Consider the following 22859-nt stretch of genomic DNA (forward strand, 5'->3'; position numbering starts at 1 on the left):
TCCCCCTCCCTCCCCTCCTGCCCCGTCCCTTTTCAGGGACCCCTCTCACGAGACTCTTCTACATCAAGAGGTGTCGCGCCTTCTCTCATTGGGGCAGTGGAAAGGGTGCCGACACCCTTTTTGGGGAGAGGGTTCTACTCTCGCTATTTCCTCACCCATAAGAAATCAGGGGGTTGGAGGCCTATCCTGGACCTACGTCGGATCAACCGTCATCTGAGAAGGCAAAAATTCAAGATGGTCACGTTATCTTCGATCATCCCGGCTCTCGACAAAGGGGATTGGTTCGCGTCCCTCGATCTTCAGGACGCCTACTTCCATATAACGATACACCCGGCGCACAGAAGATTCCTTCGGTTCACAGTGGGGTCCGACCACTATCAATATCGCGTGCTGCCTTTTGGACTATTGGCGGCCCCACGGGTTTTCTCCAAGACCCTGGCGGTAGTGACGGCCTACCTGCGACGCCTCGATATTACAATCTTTCCATACCTGGACGATTGCTACGAGGCTTCTACACTCGACGAGGCTACGAGGGCAGTGTCTATAACTACCACTTTGTTCACAGCCCTCGGGCTCATAATCAATACCGAGAAGTCCTTCCTAACACCTACTCGCGACCTGGAGTTTATCGGAGCAAGATTCAACTCCCTAACCGTGAGGGCATACTTGCCGGTAAAGAGGTTTCAACTCATACAGGACCTGGTACAATCAATATCAATTTCCCCAAAGTCCCGAATACTTACCTGTCTGTAACTATTGGGACACATGGCAGCCACCACATATGTGGTTCCGCATGCCAGACTCCATATGCGAAGTCTTCAACATTGGCTGTTCACCGTGTACACGCCCCAGGTGCTCAGTACGAACAGGGTGGTTTCTCTGCCTAGTCAGGTGCGGACTTCCCTGACATGGTGGAACAGCCCCAACAACATGCTAACAGGGGTCCCCTTTCATGCCCGAAAACCATCTCTACAAATCACTACAGATGCCTCTCTGCTCGGCTGGGGCGCCCACCTTCGGGAGCTCCGTGCGCAGGGTCTCTGGACGCCCCAGGTATCGCTACAGCATATAAATTTTCTCGAGCTAAGAGCAGTCTTCAAGGCCTGCAAACACTTTCTGCCCATCATCCGAGGACACTCCATACAGATTCTCACCGACAACATATGCACGGTGTATTACATCAACAAGCGGGGGGGGGGGGTCACATTCCCGCTCCCTGTGTGTGGAGGCTGTGCGCCTGTGGAATTGGGCTATTCAACAAGGTATCACCATAACTGCAGCATACCTTTCTGGCAAGGACAATGTAATTGCCGATACTCTGAGCAGGCATTTCCTCTCACAGCACGAGTGGGAATTGCATCCCGAAGTGCTCCGCGACATCTTCTTGCAATGGGGCTTTCCCAAGGTGGACTTGTTCACCACTCGATACAACAGGAAATGTCCTCAGTATTGCTCACGAGCAGGCATCGGCACAGACTCTCTCGGGGATGCCTTCCTCCTGGACTGGGATCGCCACCAATTGCTATACATCTTTCCTCCTCTTCCACTCATTCCAAGGGTTTTGGAGAAGATAGCACTGGGTGGCGCAACAGTGATTCTGATAGCACCTTTCTGGCCCAGGCAGATCTGGTTAACACAGCTGTCGAGAATGTCAGCGGCCTATCCATGACGACTACCGCAGCTGTCCAACTTGCTATCTCAGAAACACGGCACGATTCTTCACCCAGCCATCGACCGCATGCACCTCACGGCATGGCTCCTAGTTGGCTCCAAGCTTCAGAACTCTCATGTTCCCAGGAAATGAGACGCATGTTGATTAACAGTAGGCGCAGTACAACGCGTAAATCCTATCTCTATAAATGGCGTCGTTTCCATTCGTGGTGCTTGGCAAGGGATCTTGACCCTCACTTGTCGTCTATACAACACATACTGGATTATGTGATACATCTAAAGACGACGGGACTGTTTCTTCCCTAAGGGTGCATCTAGCGGCAATTTCAGCCTTCCGTCTTCCTGTTGACGATTATTCAGTGTTCGCCCACCCTATCACCAAGAGATTTCTGAAGGGGTTAGGCAACTTGTATCCGACCCACAGGATCCCACCAGAGTCTTGGGACTTGCCTCTAATATTGGACACTCTGACTCGCACGCCCTTTGAGCCGCTTGCAACGTGTGGTCTACGGATGCTCACGATGAAAACTGTGTTTCTACTTGCCATCACGTCGGCGCGTCGAGTAAGCGAATTAGCAGCTCTTTCTGCTGATCCGCCGTATACGCAATTCTTCAGTCATGCAGCAGTACTGCGTGTCCAACCAGCGTTTTTGCCAAAGGTCAACTCTGCTTTCCATATAAATGAGCCCATAATTCTACCGACTTTCCACCCAGAGCCTCACTCCTCATTGGAAGAAGCACGTCTACACACCCTAGATGTCAGGCGAGCACTGGCTTTTTACCTTGACAGAACTCGGGTCTTTAGGAAATCTCAACGGCTTTTCCTTTCTACAGCCGAACGCTCCAAGGGCAAACTACTTTCTGCACAGCGTATTTCCCGTTTGGTCGTTGCTTGCATCACACAATGTGACGCCTTGCGCAACAAATCTCTTCCGAGCGGTCTTCGTGCTCATTCCACCCGGGGCATAGCAACATCCATTGCCTATCTTCACCGAGTACCATTGCAGGACATATGCTGTGCGGCAACCTGGTCATCCACCCTCACATTCGCTAAACACTATGCCCTTGTGAACATACTTACCTCCGATTCGAGGGTAACTCAGGCTGTCTTGTCTACAGCCCGAAGGTGATAGGTCCGAAGCACTCATGTCATGTTGGACCACTGCTGTGTACTCACCTCGAGTGGAGCAGCTTCGGGGACACTACTCGATGAAGAAAAGAGAGTTACTCACCTGGTGCAGTAACATCTGTTCTTCGAGATGTGTGTCCCCGTGGGTGCTCCATGTCCCACCCTCCTCCCTGCTTCGGAGCTTCTATTTATATCTTTCAGATGCTTCCGGTTGGGAGGAAACTGATAAGACCGGACTGCGCTCAGATGAAAGGCGCGAAGGGGCACTCACGCATGCGCGGTCTGGCAGGGGGCTACTGCTAGTGAAAATTCCTCCGGTTTGCGGCGCCGGGATGAGCCCAGCACCTCGAGTGGAGCGCCCACGGGGACACACATCTCGAAGAACAGATGTTACTGCACCAGGTGAGTAACTCTCTTTTCTCCGTTTTTCTATCCCCCCTCTGCGGTGCCAGACCCGGGTTTAAATCCCCCGCCGGTCCTGTCCCTTCACGTCATCTCCTCCGCCCAGCAACCCCCCTTCCCTCGTGACGTCACACGCCGGCGCCTCTCTAGCCCCTCCTCCCTGGGCCTCGCCCAGAGGCTCTCCTTGCCCCCCATCATTCGCCGCGCCGAGCCCCGACTCAGCAGCGCGGCCCGCCGCCCCGGAGGAGCGCCGGCTCTCCACCCCCCGGCGTGTCCATCCGCTGTCACCCTGGGTACCCCGAGTGCAGGGCGGGAGCGCCCCGTCACACCACTCCCCCTTCACTTCGTCCCTTATACTCGCCCCATCCCCCGAGTCTCCCTCGGGTATCCTTGAGAGGCAGTCCGCATTTTGGTGGGCGTTCCCCGGCCGGTGCACAATCTTGAACTTGTATGGCTGCAGACTCAGGTACCATCGGAGTATTCGTGGGTTGGTATCCTTCATGGTGTTGAGCCACTTCAGGGGGGCGTGGTCTGTTACCAGGGTAAAACAGGCCCCTGTGCTCGTGGCGAGGTTGCTCCAGCTGTCCCGTCTCGCCTTCTGTGCCCGAAGGTGCAATCCATCAAGGGACAGTCCTTTTTGAAGTGCCCCTCTTGGCCGCACTGGAAGCGGGCTCCTCGCGGGCTAGGGCTGACCTTAGGGTTGGGCGCTCCAGGGTCCCCACTCGCCTCAGGTTAGCTTCCGCTACTCCCCGGCGGGTTCCAGACCGGGGCCAGCTTCCGTTCTACCCCTGGCCCCCACGACGGTCGGCGGGTTGGTTCCACCCGATGCGAGGTGTCCAGCCCCCCGCCAGGAGATGTGCTTCGCCGGGGTCCCGACGGGGTAATGGGAGGGTGCTTCCCTCCCGTCTCTTCCGCCACCATAAATCGTTCTATCAAAATAATCGCTTCCTCTAGTGACTCAGGCCAGTGTCGGCGCACCCATTTTTGCCCTTCAGCGGGCAGGATCCTGATATACTGCTCCAGCACCACCTGTTCCGCCACCTGCAACCCTGTCTTGCTTGCGGGTTCAAGCCACCTCATGCCGGCCTCCCTTACCCGTTGCCCCAGAGCCCGGGGTCGCTCCTTTGGGTCGTAATGGGTGTCCCGGAACCTCTGCCGATGCGTCTCTGGGGATATGCGCAGCTGTTCCCAGGGGACTCGTCTCCCCACCTGGTGCGCCTCCCCCTGCCGTCGCCCCTTTGCGGATCTCCTTTAGCATTTGCCGCTGCTGGTCCTGGAACTGGGTCATCATTTCTTGCAGCACCTGGTTCTGATGCTGCTGTTGCTGCTTCTGGTTGTCTGCCAGCCACTCTATAATCTTGTTGACTTCCATATTGAACCTTGTGGATAAGCCAACGATAATATGTATGTGGCCAAGACCTATCTCTCCCGAGAAACACAAAAAAAATAATTGACCTTCTTCCCCCGCCCCTCTTCTTTTTTTTTTTTTTGTGTGTGTGTGTGCCACACCGCTCCCTAGAGCCCCTTCTTGTTCCCGGGGCTCAGGGACCTGCCCACATTCTCCACCACATGTAGGAGGTTCTGGACTAGTTCACCCCCAACAAGGCTAATGTCACCTGTGTTTATTGGTCCTGCGGGACAGTCCTGTAGCCACAGGCACAACCCACAGCGGAAACCCGCCCTGTTCACATTCCTTTTCTTCTCTCTCAATGCACGCCCGAGGCTGCCTCTCCGGCCAACGGCGTAGGGGGTTCGGGCCCACCCCCTCTCCGAACCCCGGCCCAGGGCCCTGAAGGCAGGGACTCATGGTCCCTCCCTAGCGGATGGGGGAAGTACCCCAAAACACACCTGCTCACGGGCTCCACGACCCCGCCCTGGGCTGCTTCCTACTCCGCCCTTCCTAAGGGCCGGTCCCTACCATGTATCCCAGCCTCACCTCTCCTTCCTCCTTGCTCACTGATTCTCCATTTTTCTCTCTCCCCTCCGCAGTGCCAGACCCGGGTTTAAATCCCCCGCCAACCCTGTCCCCGCACGTCATCTCCTCCGCGCCGCCCTGCAACCTCCCCTCCCCCGTAACGTCACACGCTGGCACCTCTCTAGCCCCTCCTCCCTGGGCCTCGCCCAGAGGCTCTCCTTGCCCCTCATCATTCGCCGCACCAAGCCCCGACTCGGCAGCGTGGCCCGCCGCCCCGGAGGCTCTCCACCCCCCGGCCTGTCCATCTGCCGTCACCCCGGGTACCCCGAGTGCGGGGCGGGAGCGCCCCGTCACACCATATAATAGATTTGTCCTTTTCATATGTGTTCACTTTTTTTGACTGTATCCCTTTGGTATATATGGTTGTGCCAATTTTCTTCCACAATTTGATCTGAGGAAGTGGGTCTGGCCCACGAAAGCTCATCACCTAATAAACCATCTTGGTAGTCTTTAAAGTGCCACATAATCCTGTTTTTTGTTTCGAATACAATACGTTACCCTTTCAATATTTAATGTAAAGTTGGGGAAATTATTCCCAGTGTTAAAAATGAGTGGAATGAATGAATGAAATAGTGAACTGCTCAGTTTAAAGAAAATAAAAATAAATGTGTTAAATTAAAACATTGCTCACTTCAGACTTCTCATGAGACACACCTCTCATTTCCATGAGAGTCCAAACTGGTTAGCAGATATAAAAATAACCTTGGGTGTGCTTCAGACCCACAAAACCATATAATGCAGCTTTCTAGCTAAAATAAACAATAGTGAATTTTAATTTGTAATAGCGAGACTTTCTAAATTGTCTTTGCATCTCTTATCTTTTAACCTACTCGCACTCAGCTTCACACAGGATAAAACTTTACTTTGGTTTTTAAACTATACATAAGGAAAAAAGATGTTTGAGGGTTTTTCAGTCCAAATTTCGGAACCTTTATCTTCATTTCTTGGTTCAAGGAATGTGCTGGGATCCCACTCTGTTCTCTGGATCAGACCAGCAGAACATTGCCCACAAAACTGCTTGTAATAATTATTAATTTTCCACCCCCTGCCTTGAATATTAAGGAGACAGCCTGAGAGCTTAAGGGTGCCCTCAGTGACTTAATAGGAAGGCATTAATATTTTGAGCGCAGTGGAGAATGTGTTTAGCGAAGAAGAGTGCATTGGACCCTTGGACCCAAGCTGCTGATCAGCCAACTGACTGTCTCTGAAGAGCTGCAGAAGAATCTTTCTACACTCTTTTCTTTGGGTCAGGCAGCTGAAGCATTGTCTCTTCCCTGTTGCTGCTTTTTCCCTTTCGACTTTCCTACTGCAGTGCAGGGAGCATGCAATCAGTGGGAGGAGTGGGCCCATATGGGAGCATGCTCTAGTCTAGGGTGGGGCAGACTATAGTCTGTGGGCCGGTGCAGCCGAATGAGCCATTGGATCTGGCCTCCCCCACTTGGCACTCAGTGAAGCCAGTTGCAGGGCTATACGTGCACCTCTGAATGCTAAGAGCCCGAGAGAGTGGGCGAGAGGTTTCTCACATGGCTCCCACCCCCAGTAGCTCCCATTGGCTAGTTTCTGGCCAGTAGCACCTGCCTGTTTTCAGGAGAGGCAGCATGTGAAGTGCCCCTCCCTTCTCATTTCCCAAGCTCACAGCAACAAACACAGGCCTCTGAGCACACAGGCGCGGAAGGTAGGGACCCTGGCTAAAGAACCTGCTGGGCTGCTGGCTGGGAGCCACCCAGGTAAGGTCTCCTAGAGAGAACATACCACTGGAACCTCAGCCCCTCCCTCCTCTAATGCTCTTCCCCTCCTTCATCCCTACCCCATGTAACCCAAACTTTCTGTACCTCTGTTGCAGCTCCCGTACACCTTCCAGACATTGCATCCCCTCCAGTACCCCTCCTCAGGTCACAGCCCCCTCTTAGACTTGCACCCCAGTCTGCTAACTCGGGTCAGAACCCAAATCCCTGCCACTCCCTCTAGCACTCCTGCCCCAGGTTACAACCCCCTCCCAGACCATGCACCCCTTCCTCCTATACCCTTCCTCTAGGCCAGAAACCTCTCTTGAACCTATACCCCTCCCAGACCCTGCACCTCAATTCCCTGCCCCAGGAAACAACCCAAACACCTGCATCCCTACCCTAGGTCACGTTCCCCTCCCAGACTCTGCACCCTCTTCTGCATCCCAGTTGGCTGCCCCAGGTCACAATCCCCTACTTCACCCAAAGTCCCTCCTAGATTCCCCATCCCAATCCTTTATGCCTTCTGCACCCAACCTCCATCCCATACCCCTGTACCTCCTCCATTAATATCATGGAAGAGTGTGGCCCTCAACCACTTACCAAATTATTGGAGTGATCTCTCCTATCAGAAATTATTGCCTTCCCCTGCTCTAGTCACTGCTAGAGTAAGGAGTTGTTTTCTGCAGCAGTCCAAACTCTGTGTGGTTCTCTATAAACAGCTCTCTGGTTTTCCAGAAGTTTGTTTTTTCTTGACATGACCTGACTTCTGGTCCTCCCTCTCCTTGCTCTACCATGGTCTGTATTTGATGTAGGGATGTGGAAGGTTCATTGGGGGGCTGGAGCAGCTCCCAGCCCACTGTGAGCAAAGGGCTGCTCCAGCCCTATGGGGCTTGGCACAGACAGGGATACCCCAACCTGGCTGAAGCAGGCCCTGATGCACTGCAGGCAGAGGCTGCTCTGGCTGGCCTGGTGAAGCCACTGCCTGTGGTGGGGGAGCTGATCCAGCCTGTCCCCCTTTTTATTCGGTTAACCGGTTAAACATTATATTTAAGCGGGTAACCAATTAAATGGGATTTTACATCTCTAATTTGATCAGAGATTTGATTCGTAGTAGACTTCAGGTGAGCCTCCAGTCTGACCTGTCAACAAAGAAAACAAAATGATTAACAGGAATTTGACCATTGGCCTTAGCATATTTCTCTTTGGTGAGCTCTTGGTCTACTCTAAGGTTATCTTGCATACCAGGAAGACCTTTTAAATATCTTGTGCTTGGATAGCAGAACAAGTTGCCTAGCAAGGTAGTTTTGGAACAAACATTATCAATGTTTGATACAGTTCAACAGACATGTATGAAAGAAATGGGGTAGAGTCCTTCCTGCTTGATCTAGGAGACTGAGTGACATGATTTGACAGACTCTCTCTGACTACAGCAGTTTTGCTACAATGTACTGTGAGCTAGACAGAAGAACTTCAGCTTTGTGCCTATGTGGAGAGTTTCATTACTGTGTTGTTTCCTGTAGGTGACTGATTTTGGTTTAGCTGTACAGAAAGCAGGTGGTAGCGAAAGCATGTTTCAGTCTACATGTGGGACTCCTACATACATGGGTAAGTTCAGCATTTCACACTGTTTGTGGGTGTTTTTATTGTCATCACATGAAGAAATGCAATGATAACTCACCATGTTCTTTCTTGCTACAGATAACCAGAGAGAGGGGCCTGTTTCTAAGCTCCTTTTGTCAGGAGCTCCCCCTTCCCTTATAGGCACAGGCATTCCAGATCAGACCAATGACCTGTCTAGTCTGGTATCCTGTCTCTGGCAGTAGTCTAGACCAGTGGTTCCCAACCTTTTTTTATACCACGGACCAGCAAATCCATTCACAAACTTGTGGTGGACCATTTTATTTGCATATTCATTATTTACATATTTATATATGTAAATAATGAATACACAAATATGCAAACAAAATGTTGCCAGTACATAATAGATCAGAGTTTACAGATACAACACTAAAAGAATTTCACGGAAAGAAAGCCCGAGCCTGTCTCTGGAGTTCCTGCAAGCAGGGACTGCGAGTCCTCCCTGCTGTGGGGGCCGAGCCCAGCGATCACTTCCTTCCTCCTTGCCTGCTACCACCACTGGGTCCTAGTGCTACACCTCCTTGCTTGAGCTCCTTCCCAGAGTCCTTGTCCGCTGCTGCTGGGTCCTAGCCCGACACCTACCCCTGCACTTGGGAAGTGTGTCACTGCCCAGTAGTCAGCAGTTTGCGGCCCCACAGGCATTTCAGCATGCAAAAAATTGGTATCTCAAAATATTTTTTAAAAGGAGGATTCTTGATTTATAGCTTTTGATACATTTGTCAAATTCTGACAATGGAAATACTACTTTACATGTATTGTGTACCAGTTGTGATATGGTGACAGTATTTTAAAGTACATTCTGTAGCTTGGTAGCTTCAAAGCAAGAGTTAGATGCTTTGAAAGGGAGACTTTAAGTAACAACAAAATGTTAAATAACCCATGAAAATATTATTGAGGTTGAGACAATTCATCAGACTTTGTTGAGGTGCTGGGAGAACACCTACTAAGACAGCCAGTGTCAATTTGCTGCATAGGTCGAGGTACTGATGCATGAAGCATTTAGCTTTCTCTCTGGGGCAAAACATGTCATCTTCATTGATTCTGGGAATGAGGACTTCAAGTCTTGCAGTGAACTCATGGCCTTCAGTCCCATGATGTAGTAGATAAAGCACCACCAGTTTGGTCTCAAAGCAGCATTTTTAAAACATATGGCTATACCAACATAAAAATGGTTAGTGAACACATTACAGTGTATGCATTTTGTAATGCAGGACACGTAGAAATAAAGATATAAAGCTATTTGCATATTGAAGAACATTTTTATTTTCATAAAGATTGTTAATTTAAATAAATGTAGAGCACTGTACAGAATATGTGTTAGATGATACGTGCTACCAAAAGCCCTTATATCTTACAAAGAAAAAGTGAAACACGTAGTTTTCGAAAAGGAAACATGTTTATGTTGCGTCATACAATACTTTAACTCAGTATTCTAGAAATAATGTTTTAACACTTTACAACTGGAAAAACAATACCACATTTAGTCACACAGTTACTGTCACAATCCCATTAGCAGCTAAATGATAAAAGTGAGGACATGTCAACATGAATTGTTAAGGCCTGTACATTATTCATTTAAACATCTGCTGTTGGTTCTTTTTTCATAAGGGAATAAATTATACCACATCAGCACATTCTTCATGCTTTGTGTGTAAGCATTTAAAAGTAATTTTTTTCTATTATTAATATTATTTTTTCTGCTTGGTTGGTAGCCCCAGAAGTTATCAGTGCCCATGATTATAGTCAACAATGTGACATTTGGAGCATAGGAGTCATTATGTACATGCTGTAAGTAGTTTGTAAAATCAATATAACATCTATTGTCCCTTTATAATAAAACTGCTTATGAATTTTCCTTAAAATAAAAGGTAAAAGAGTTATAGTCTAGAGATCTTTGAAATAACAACTGATGTGAAATCTATTACAAATGAATGTTCCAAAAAGTGAGCTAAATGTATGCTCCTATTTTGAAGAATATATATTTAGTTTATGAACTAGTTTATGAACTAGTCTTTAAATAACATCTGATTACAGAAGATTGCATTGTAATTCTAAAAAAATAAACTAAAGATTTAGGTGTTGTCTTTTTAACATTCTGGCTTGAGGGAATTGGCCACTGACTTGGAAATTACAGGGAGAAGCCTCAAATGGAATGTGCAACCTTAGTAAAAAGGCTGCATACTCAAGGTAGCGTGCAAGGCTTGGTCTAAATGGTGCTGCAGTGTGAACTGGATGTTGCTCCAGCAGCCTTGTGTTGATGGCATGAGCTAGAAAGTATCTAATGCACGTTAACATAGTCCTGTATGAAATGTGACTACATCAATGTGAATTAGGTACCTTTTAGTGTGTGTCACCACATCTGCATGTGATAATTGCAGCAGGACACAGAGCATTCTACAGTTCATGCCACTCTGTTTTGCACTGCAGCATCTTGGGTACTTTTTCCAGTTTATAATCGCTGGCAGGCAGTTATGGCGTGCAAGGGCTGCATAGCCTCCCTGCACAGGTGGTCTGTCCTCATGTAGCTGTAATGAAGAAATTCCACTTAATTCTGGGTCTTACATGTCAGACTGAATTTGAGTCTTTGTGATTTACTTAGATAGCTATCAAAGCATGCTGTAGTAGGAAGGAAAAATCCAGCTTTACATTTACAGGACTGTATGCATGTCTTTCATAAAGCTTCATGTAATTTAGCAGCATTACTATGTTTAAACAGCAATACATTAATTGTCACCAAATTATGATCTGTTATTTCTTAGAGAAATATCTCAAAATCAGCAGATAAATCACATGAACATAACCCAATTATTAAAAACAATTTACGACAAAAAACTTATAGCATAATACAGTCTATAAAGGATGAAAAGTCAGAATTACATAACGTAAAGGTCACATTGCTTTCAGATGCTCTTTTTGAGTTAATATTTGCTTATTCTTAATTTTTCTCTTGGTTTCTTTCTCTTAGCTGGCTTCTCTCTAAATCATGGTTTTAATGCATTGATTTCAGAGCTGTGCTTCCTTCTATTTGATCCACTGGCATGCTTTCTATCCTAAGACATCTCTTTACATGCAATCTGATCCTTTTATGTCCTAGCCTTGGTACATGCAAACTCATGTGTACATGTACAATTTACGTTCTCATACCTTCCCTTTCTTCTGGATTTTTAAACATCTTTCTTCATATGTTAGTTCCTCGATCTCTCTTTTTTTGTTTATTTTGCGACTAACCCACCTTTGTTTTTGTTCACAGCATGACAAAGGCCTCATCACCCCTTTATTACCTGTGTTCTTATTTGTTTCTTCTGTGTGTTGTGTTAAGTGCACTTTATTATGCTTATGCATCATGAGTTTATGGTCCCACTTTATGATATTAATGTTGGCATGGCAATTGTTACAGTTGCACAATATATAGAATTATAATAGCATATATTATAAAATGGTCATCTGAAATAGGGTGATTTGATTGCAGACACAGCTCAGAATTCTTTTTAGCCAATCAGCATAATTCACTGCTCAGAATTTGTAAAATTCAGTGAATAGTGTAGGTAGCAGTCACAACTCAGAACTTCTGACCTTATTCCTTCTTAGCAATATAAATATTTTTAAATTAGCATTTTATAATTACAACCATGTCAGAACAATGTTGCATTATTGACACCTGATTGTACTGAAAGCACAAGATTGAACATGAGTTAACAGATTCCACTTCACACTTTTTATTGCTTAATTTGAAAATAGCATTAGAGAAAGTCATAGGATATTCTTCAGTTTTTAACTCTGTTTTTGTAAGTGGCACCTCCCTCATCATCATGGCATAAGAGTCTGCTCTTCCCTTACAGAGTTTAAAGAAGCTTATTACAACTATTACTGCCACTATCACAACTTTGATCGTTCTAGGCTACTATTAATGCCTCCCTAGACATGCTTCATCATGACACAAAGTGTATTAGTGCCGTGACAGGCTTGATCTCTACTTATCTGGGGAGCATAAGGTGACTCATGAATTCAGTTTTCATGAATGATAATGTGCAGGACTGTCTCTGCATAATGGGGCAAGGCCAGCATGATGCATTTTTATATATAATTTAAATGGCGATGTACTTTCCATTTTGTTTCTATTTTAATATGTGGTAATAGAATAATGAACAATAGTAATCAACGAAGAGAGTCCATTAAAGTGCAGAAGTATGTTAGCCCACTGGTGAATAAAGGCATATTAATGCCCAGTGTAAGTATGTCCTAAATCCTGTTGTGTATTGGTAAAGAGTTTCTTTGTCATGTGTAATCAGCACTGCTTTGTAGCAATTCAGAGAGTGCTAATAGAGACAGCTAGCTACTTGCTCTGTAGGTAGAGCTTTTTCCTAAGGAGGCAAATGTAGCCCTTCCTCCTCTCCCCCACGCCACTTGACTAGTGTATATATTGCTCATCGCAGCAGTGTGTAACTAACAACAGATATGGGGTACACAGCTTCCCCCCCCACACTGTCCATTACTTACAGCATCACAGATTAAAATGAAGCCATGCCTAAAATTTTATTTTCTTGAAATTGAGTTCCATGTGGATAAGTGCCAGGGAAGGGAGAGGAAAAAGTAGTGAAGAGTAAAAGAGAACAGAGTAGTTTCTGTTAAAAGTGATTTTGAGATTGAAGCTTTAGGGGAGGAAAAAGTGCTAAAATATTAATTTTATGTTTTACCTTAACAATATTAAAAATTAAAACAAAGTAAAAGAAATCCCAGGTAAGAATTCTATACCTTGATATAAAGTGACAGACATCCTTCATTAGAAGATGCCAACTACATTTTAAGTGGCTATTTCTGTGTTTTGAGATGACAGCTAAAAACTTCATTTGTGGCAAATAATTATTTCATGAATTTAGGTTTTATTTCTGTTTTCAGTTATGCACAAGCAGAATGTATTCACTGTTTGAAATTATTTGCCATGTAAGTCTTTTATCTGTAGATTGTTCATAAGCAACTTGTTACAAATATTTGAAATTTTATTTCTGTTGGTTAGTGTCATGGTGTATATGTACCTCATCCTGTGAGGGCTAGGTCACAGGGGTGTATAGACGTCACTTGTACTCTCATCAATCCATTGGTGACCTGAATCAGTCCATCACCCCGAGGAAGCATGGCCTGATAACTTGAGTCCATGTAGTATTTCTTTGGTCACAGGTCAATACAGTCTAGTGACTAGAGTCTTTACAGTAGTCCTTGGGTTGCAGGGCAGCATGGCCAAATAGAGTCTATATAGTAGCACTTTGGTCACAGGGCGGTATAGCCTAATGGGTAAAGTCTATGATGGGAGGGGTACCTTTTTTTTTTTTTTTTTTTTTTGTGGGTCAGGGGTCGCTAACCTGCAGAGATATCAGTGAGGGGGTGCACAAAAGTGAGAAACCAGAAACAAAACGCCAAAAACCAACCACACACCCATGTGCGCGCACACAAAAATTGTTGTGGTATGATGTTCTTTTTTATTGTTTTTATTTAGAATTTTAATGTGATGGCTGAATTTGCTTTTTGCAGCGAACGGGTTCCCTGCTGCAGCCAGCCTGTTGTGGGAAGTGGGGGGAGAAAAGCTGGCCCACTGTGGCCTCCCCTTCCTCCCGAAAGGTGCCCCATGCAGGGAAGGATCTCCGGGGCTTCCCTTCCCTCCCACTCTGGGAATGGATTCCCCCCTCCCTCTTCTCTCCTCTGGTCCCGCACACCTCCTTACCCACAAAAGGAGTTTTGCTAGCAGCCTCTGCAGCTGGTGGAGGTGGGAAGGCAGCTGCAGCCTCTTTTTCATTGCTGTCTCCCAAAACGCCACTGGGCTCCATCATGTGGAGCTTCTCCCTCCTGCCAGATCTCATGTGTGCGCCTCTACCACACGCAGAAGAAGAACCAGAAGTATCCAACTGCACTGCAGGGGAGGCTGGGGGAAGATTTTAAAGCGGTCCCGGGACCTTCCTGAGATGTTTCACAGCTGCTGGAAGAAAAGACAGTAGAAAAATACACTCCTTGGACTTTAGAAAAGCAGATTTTGACTCCCTCCGAGACCTGATGTGCAGAATCCACTGGGATGCTAACATGAAGGGGAAAGGAGTCCAGGACAGCTGGCAGGATTTTAAAGAAGCCTTATTGAAGGCACAGAGAGAAACCATCCTGATGTGTAGCAAGAGAGGCAAACATGGTAGGAGACCGGATTGGCTTACAGTGGAAATCCTTGGTGAACTTAAGCACAAAAAGGGAGCTTACAAAAAGTGGAAACTTGGACAAATGACCAGGGAGGGGTATAAATGTATAACTCGAGAATGCCGGGGGGTTATCAGGAAGGCGAAAGCGCAATTGGAATTGCGACTAGCAAAGGATGTGAAGGATAACAAGAAAGGTTTCTACAGGCATGTTAACAAGAAGAAGGTGATCAGAGAGGATGTGGGGCCCCTACTGGATGAAGGCCGTAACCTAGTGACAGATGATGTGGGGAAAGCTGAAGTACTCAATGCCTTCTTTGCCTCTGTTTTCACGGACAATGTGGGCTCCCGGACTAATGTGCTGAGTGACGCAAGATGGGATGAAGATGGACAGCCCTTGGTGGGTAAAGAACAGGTTAGGAACTATTTAGAAAAGCTAAACGTACACAAATCCATGGGTCCAGACTTAATGCATCCGAGGGTACTGAGGGAGTTGGCAAATGTCATTGAGGAGCCTTTGGCCATTGTCTTTGAAAAGTCATGGTGATTGGGGGAGATCCCGGATGATTGGAAAAAGGCAAATGTAGTGCCCATCTTCAAAAAAGGGAAGAAGGACGATCCAGAGAACTATAGGCCGGTCAGTCTTACCTCGATTCCTGGAAAAATCATGGAAGGGATGCTTAAGGAATCCATTTTGAGGCACTTGGAAGAGAGAAAACGTGATCAGGAATAGTCAGCATGGATTCACAAAGGGCAAGTTGTGCCTGACCAATTTGAGTCTATGATGAGGTAACTGGCTCGGTGGACATGGGAAAATCAGTGGATGTGATATACCTTGACTTTAGCAAGACTTTTGATACGGTCTCCCACAATATTTTTGCCAGCAAGTTAAGGGAATGTGGATTGGATAAATGGATGGTAAGATGGATAGAAAGCTGGCTAGAAGTGTAGTGATCAATGGCTCGGTGTCAGGATGGCGATCGGTTTCTAATGGAGTGCCCCAAGGTTCGGATCTAGGATGGGTTTTGTTCAATATCTTTATTAATGACATGAGGATGAGGGGATGGATTGCACCCTCAGCAAGTTTGCAGATGACACTAAGCTAGGGGGAGAGATAGATACGCTCGAGGGCAGAGATAGGTTCCAGAGTGACTTAGAGAAATTGGAGGATTGGGCCACAAGAAATCTGATGAGGTTCAACAGGGATAAGTGCAGAGTCCTGCACTTGGGACGGAAGAATCCCAAGCATTGTTACAGGCTGGGGAACAACCAGCTAAGTAGTAGTTCTGCAGAAAAGGACTTGGGGGTTACAGTGGATGAGAAGCTGGATATGAGTCAACAGTGTGCCCTTGTAGCCAAGAAGGCTAATAGCATATTAGGTTGCATTAAGAGGAGCATTGCCAGCAGATCCAGAGGTGTGATTGTTCCCCTTTATTTGGCTCTGGTGTGGCCACATCTGGAGTATTGTGTCCAGTTCTGGGCCCCTCACTACAAAAAGGATGTGGATGCATTGGAGAGGGTCCAGCGGAGGGCAACCAAAATGATTAGGGGGCTGGAGCATATGACCTATGAGGAGAGGCTGAGGGAGTTGGGTCTGTTTAGTCTGCAGAAGCAAAGAGTGAGGGGGGATTTGATAGCAGCCTTCAACTTCCTGAAGGGAGGTTCCAAAGAGGATGGAGAAAGGCTGTTCTCAGTAGTGACAAATGGCAGAACAAGGAGCAATGGTCTCAAGTTGTGGTGGGAGATGTCCAGGTTGGATATTAGGAAAAACTATTTCACTAGAAGAGTGGTGAAGCACTGGAATGGGTTACCTAGGGAGGTAGTGGAATCTCCGTCCTTAGAGGTGTTTAAATCTCGGCTTGACAAAGCCCTGTCTGGGTTGAAGTAGTTGGAATTGGTCCTGCCTAGAGCAGGGGGCTGGACATGATGACCTTCTGAGGCCTCTTCCAGCTCTATGGTTCTATGATTCTATGACCCCTCCACCCCTCTGAAAGCCAGATGAAATTGTTTGGTGGGCTGGATCTGGCTCGCGGGCTGGAGGTTCCCCACCCCTGGTCTATAAAGTCGCTCCTATGCCACAGGGCAGCATGGTCCAATGGCCAGAGTCTCTGAAATTCTCAGGATCCAGAGGCAGGTCCTTCCTCTCCAATGACCAGCCCAGACTGAGCCTTTTATACTGCCCCAGCTTTTAGTATAGCTGGGAGGCAGGACTTCCTCCACCCCTCCCCTGGCCCAGTGCAGAATATGCACACCCTATCACAGTTTTTATTGAAACATAGGTCAGATATTTGTGCTGTCTGATGTAATCATAAATACTTTGCATTTATAAGTCCAAAATTTAGTTCAATTAATACTATATAGTAATCACTTAGAATTTGGTGTTTCTATGAAGATTGCTGGTAGTAAACTACAATATTCATTGAAATCAAACACAAAATGATCAAGAACATAGGCAAAGGAAAATCATTTATTTAGTATTTGCACAAATGTTTTAATGCATATTTGTCTAGCTTTGTTTTGAATGTGTTTGTTTTTATTCACATTAGTCAGCATAGGATAAAATACAATGTAATATGGATTGTGTTACCTGAATTGGCAGACATGAAGTCCAAGACCTTGTAGTCTAGTCATTTGTTTTTATATTGTACTTATTATCAAGGATGTTGTTATATAATTTTTATGATATGCAGAAATAACAAGGGCTATCTGGTACACACGCATGTCTCCTAGATATTTTTCCTGACACTTTTGTAGACTTATCTTCTTACTCCATTTTTTTGGATACATTAGTGTAGACCAGTGTTTCTCAAACTGTGCTCCATGGAGCCCCAACGCTCCATGAGACATCTCCAGGGGCTCCTTGAGGTTGACAAACAGGAAACATCGATAGGTACAACACATACAATCAGTGGACCGCTGGGCTCCAGAGCCCAAAGGGCCCAGAGGGCTCCAGAGCCCAAAAAGTTTGAGAACCGCTGGTATAGACTATACCAAATCAGGCAGTCTCCATATGTAGCTCAATGAAGTGTCAAAATATGACTACATACTACGGCTGTGAAATTGTAACTGTGTACATAGTTAACCGCTATTCTTGGGCTCTTCGGTTAACCTTAATGGTTATACTCATTCTCCCTGTGCACACTGGGTCTTGGGGAGCTACCTGCCTCACACACTGTGCTGCTGCCTCTGTGTTGGAGGCCGCAGCATGGGAAATGAGAGAGTGACAGGACAGGCAGGAGTCAGCACACCCGGGAAGCTGCCTTAAAAGCCAGTTTCCAGTGCGCACTGGCTCTCAAGGTGCTGATATAAGTAAATACATTTTAACATGTCCCTACATACAGTAAATGCCAAATTTAAAAAGATCAAAGTTACTAAATTTCATCTCGTGCATTTTTTTCCTGAAAGGACGTTATGATTTTCCAGGTTTCTCTTTCAAAGATTTATGTAAATTATTTTCAATTTATTGATTTAAAAAAATGTTTTAACTGCTAGTGGTACAAACTCAACCTGGCCTCTGAGAACTGAACTAGGCATTTGGGGGATTGGAACTGCTGTTTGAACAATCTCATGCAAAATAATTTATTAGGTTTAAAAGTCTGCTGGGACCGTGATGACTGTGGTTCAACTACCTGCATAATACAAACCACAGAGCATCATCCAATAATTCCTAAATTGAGCCCAATGACTTGTGGTTGAACTAGACCATATCTCCTAGAAAGACAACCAGTCTTGATTTAAAGATTTCAGCTGATAGAGAACAATCACATGTCTTGGTAAATTGTTTCAGCAGTCTATTATCCTCATTGTTAAAAAATTGTTCCTTATTTCCAGTTTGAATTTTTCTAGCTTCAGCTTCCAACCATTGGATCTTGTAGTACCATTTTCTGCCAAATTAATTAATATCTCACAGATATTTATCTTCTCCCTGTGTGGTTACCTAGTGACTGTGATTAAGTTATCTCTTTAACTTCTCATTGATAAACCCCTTAAATTCCCCTAGTGAGACACATTTTTCAGATCGTGAACCATTCTAGATCCCTTCTGAAATGTCGCCAGTCATACTGGTCTGTTTTATTTTGTGTGCCTGTTGTTCCATCACTGGAAAATAGTAAGAATTTATTAATTTAATTTACTTTTGTTGCAGATTATGTGGTGACCCACCTTTTGTAGCAAGCTCAGAAGAAAAACTTTTTGAACTAATAAAGAAAGGAAACCTGCACTTTAATAATCCTATATGGCAAACAGTTAGTGAGGCTGGTAAGTACTCATCTGAAAAAACAAATGCCATCAATACAGCAATGAACTCCGCAAACAATTACAGTATTGTGGATGGCTTTAAGGAATGTGTATTCTCATAAAAATAAATTTGAATCCATGAAATAATTTAAGTGAATTTTTTCTTAAACTAACTTCATCTCATTATAAGTAAAATATTCTCGACTGAATTAAAGCACTAAAAGACATGTGGGAGATGTGTTGGGTTTATTACAATGAATAAAAATGAGATTGATAAAAGTTTCTTTTTATAGCTAAACATGTATTGCAGCTACTTCTGAGAGTAGATCCTGCTCACCGAATCACAGCTAATGAATTACTTGATAACCTGTGGATAACAGTAAGTTATGAGGTTTTTCAAATTTCTTCCTCTTTTATGTGTTTTTTCTAACCGAACTTTGACCTTCTAGCCATGGATTCTGTATTGCCTCTGTTCTTTCCAACAAACAGACGTATCCTCCTATTTGAGTCTAATCTAGTTCCCACTGAAATCAGTAGGAGTATATCCACTGACTCCAGTGATTTTGAGGTCAACATAAATTTGCCTGGCTGTTTCATCTCCATTAAGAAGTACAGCAATCAAGGTTTAGCTGACTAAATCTCACAAAATACCTATAATTTTGGTCAATATCTGTTTTTTAGATCTGCAAATTGAGCCACAGAAAAATAATGACTGTCCCATGACAGGTAACTTATAGAGCCAGGAAAAAAATCCAGAACTTCTAAACATATTGTCCGAGTTTGGTAATTACTGCACAATGATGCAGGACATCCAAACTATGAGAATGTTGAACACTCAGGTAGTTATCAAAACACACGTATCCCATTGTGCAACTTATTGGAAGGTAAGACAGAAGGGACGAAGATGGGAAGATAGCAACAAAATAGTAATGGTACCAACCTCATTGCTCTTGCAGCTGGACTCAGTGCTAAGAGAACACAGAGGCATTCTGGGAATGTATATGCCTCCATACCGTAGGAGATGGTATCCTCCCTACCAGAGACAGAGAGACCCTACATTTGGCAGACAGCAACACCATAGGCCATTCGACCAGAATCGCTCCAGGATGAGGAAGCTGTGGCAGCAACCCAACAGCACTCGTTTGTCCAATCACCAAGCCTCCAAGCAGCAAGTTTGAAGCTTTGGTCGAGGGCCTGCAGGACTTCTCTACTCCACCAGTGCCTTCTGAATAGGTTATATTCCATTGCCGTTTGTGCCCTTTCTGTAGCAAGTGGACAGCAGTTACCGTGGACCACTGGGTCCTAGAGGTTATCAAGTGCAGATATTCCATTCCCCCATTTCAGTTCCCCAACCTCCCTACCCTCCCCATCCCTCTTTAGGGACCCCTCTCACAAAACACTGCTTCATCAAGAGGTGCATCACTTTCTTACGGATAGGAGCTATATAGAGGGTATCAGTATCAGGGCAGGGGATTTTACTCCAATTACTTCCTCACAGGAAAAAAAGAACTGGCAGTTGGAGACCCATTCTCGACCTCCACTATCTAACCATACCTCTGCAAACAACTATTCAAGATGGTCACACTCACCACAATTATTCTGCCACTGGATGATGGAGACTGGTTTGCAGCCCTCGACTTCCAGGACGTGTACTTTCATATAACCATACACCCAGTGCACAGATGCTTTTTCTGCTTTACGGTTGCTTCATACCATTTCCAGTACAGAGTTCTTCCTTTTGGATTTTTATCTGCTCCCAGAGTCTTTTCCAAGACCATGGCTGTAGCCGCGGCACACCAACGTCACAGAAGCATTAACATATTTCCATACCTAGACAATTGCCTCATTCGAGGCAACATATGTTGCACATATATATAGGTTGCAACAGTGATCTGTATTTTTATATTTCAATCAAATAACATCACAGCATCTACAGCCACTTCTGTCAAGGATGAGTGTACTGAAAAGTGGAGACCCAGGAATTTGCTGATTTAACAGAGCCCTAGATACAAGTTATCAAACTTAATTATAAGTTGTGCCATCCTGACAAAACTCTCTGAGGTCAATAGGGCTGCAGACAGCAATCTTTCTTCTTCAAGTGATGTCCCAGTGGATGCTCCACTGTAGGTGACGGGTCACCTGGAGCTGCAGATCAGAGCCTTGCAAAGCAGTTGCTCCCATTGAGCCGCACATGCACAGAAGGCATCTGGCACCACTCCTGGCCGAGTGTGCAGCTCACATGGCTCAACCCCTCTCTTTCAGTTCCTCTCTAACTGCCTTCATCAGCGGACAGAACTCCAACATCTCTCTCTCAGCCTATTACCTCATGTAGTGCTTCTATAGTTAACAGTTAGTTAGTTACCTTTAATAAGTTTATAATAGTTAGCTCAATAGTTTATTAGTAGTTTCCCATGTTTATTTTACAAAAGAAAAAAGAAGAGTTTCTTCCCCTCAGGGGACTTGAACACAGCTTTGCTGCTCAGGGGCAGCACAAACTGCATTTCTACTGGCTCTTCCCCGTTTAAAGAAAGAAAGAAGGAAAGATCACAGATAACTTATATGTCGAGCCCCTTGAGCTTCAAAAAATGTGAGGAGTGCCGAGAGCCCATGCCAGTATCACTATGCATACAGTGTTTGGGGGAAACCCACGCACCACAGAAATGTGAACACTGTTCTTCCCTCATGGTGAGTGCTAGGAAAGATAGAGAGCTCTACCTCAAGATGATACTATTTGATAAGGCTTTACAGCTAGCTGATGCTCATAAAGCCTCCCAACTGTGGGAAGACCCCCCCCCCCCCACAAAAGAGAGCAACCTCTCAGCTCAATGGAAAAACTTCCAAAAACAGAGCTTCTCCATCTCGCTCTCTTCCACCTTCCTCCTCCCCAAGAACCAGCAGGGGAGAGAGACATGGCACCTCAGGGACCTCCACTACCAAAGCAGCTGGCAGAGTTTCCGTGCTAATGCTGAGACCATTGCACACTTCCTCGGTGCCTAGAGAAGCCCGAGAGCACTCCATGAATGCGGCAGCACATGAAAAGCTGGCACTGCAAAAACCATGGCGCCGCAAGGAAAATTGACTCGCTCAGCTAAAGCGGCACCAGCTTTAACAGTACAGTGTGCTCCCATGGTCCGATGGTGCACACTGACCCACAACTGAGGTGGGAAGCAGAGGAAGTGCCACAATCAGCAGCTGATAATTCCAGCAGGCATCAGGACTCATGCCGTCCTTCTGCAGTTCTATCACCTGCAGTGTCCTCAAATACTACAATCTCCAGAACGGTCTCACCATGGTCCTTTACCTGATGATGACCAGGCGACTGCATTCTCCTCATGAAATGCATCACCGATAGGGTCACGCCCACACCATTATAGATTCAGACCACATCAAAACCCCTGGTAGTCACACTGGGCTTACCTTCTCCCATCTGCACCTTACCCACCGCAGTGGGTGCCTTGGGAATATTGGGGCCCACACAGACATCGGTCCTCAATTCACTCCACACCGGCAAGAAGAGGCTTGCCTCCAACCCGGTCCCTCCCTCCTATGGAAGACTCAGAGGAGGAGGACGGACAAGTGCTTGACAGAGACCAAGACTCTCATACACTTGATGCATTCCCAATAGACAATTCTCCATCAATATCAGATGACACGGTCATACCATCTGATACATCCCCAATAGACTACATTAAGCAATTTCAAGAGCTTTTTAAAAGAGTGGCGACAAGCCAACAAGTCTCTCCCCAAGAGATACAGGGAGAACAACACCGTTTGTTAAAAAAATCTACACCCTACATTACACAGGAAGATTGCCTTACCTATAGATGAGGCAATTATGGAAATATCAGTTGAGTTATGGAAAACACTTGCATCTATTCAGCCTATCAACAAGAGGGAAATTAGAAGAT

General features: G+C 45.8%; 1 protein-coding gene across 6 annotated transcripts in view; it reads left to right on the forward strand.

Moving 5' to 3' along the window:
* Window positions 1-22859, forward strand: part of STK33 (serine/threonine kinase 33) — a 115277-nt gene that overhangs the window by 62591 nt on the left and 29827 nt on the right. For all 6 annotated transcript variants that reach the window (XM_075928001.2, XM_075927997.2, XM_075928000.2 and 3 more), the window contains 4 exons: window positions 8425-8509; window positions 10255-10330; window positions 18860-18972; window positions 19245-19330. In XM_075928001.2, coding sequence (XP_075784116.1) covers window positions 8425-8509; window positions 10255-10330; window positions 18860-18972; window positions 19245-19330 — 360 coding nt within the window. The remainder of the gene's footprint in view (window positions 1-8424; window positions 8510-10254; window positions 10331-18859; window positions 18973-19244; window positions 19331-22859) is intronic.

The sequence above is a fragment of the Pelodiscus sinensis genome, chromosome 5, assembly GCF_052426305.1.
Source record: "Pelodiscus sinensis isolate ZL-2025 chromosome 5, ASM5242630v1, whole genome shotgun sequence".
NCBI classification, from domain to species: Eukaryota; Metazoa; Chordata; order Testudines; family Trionychidae; genus Pelodiscus; species Pelodiscus sinensis.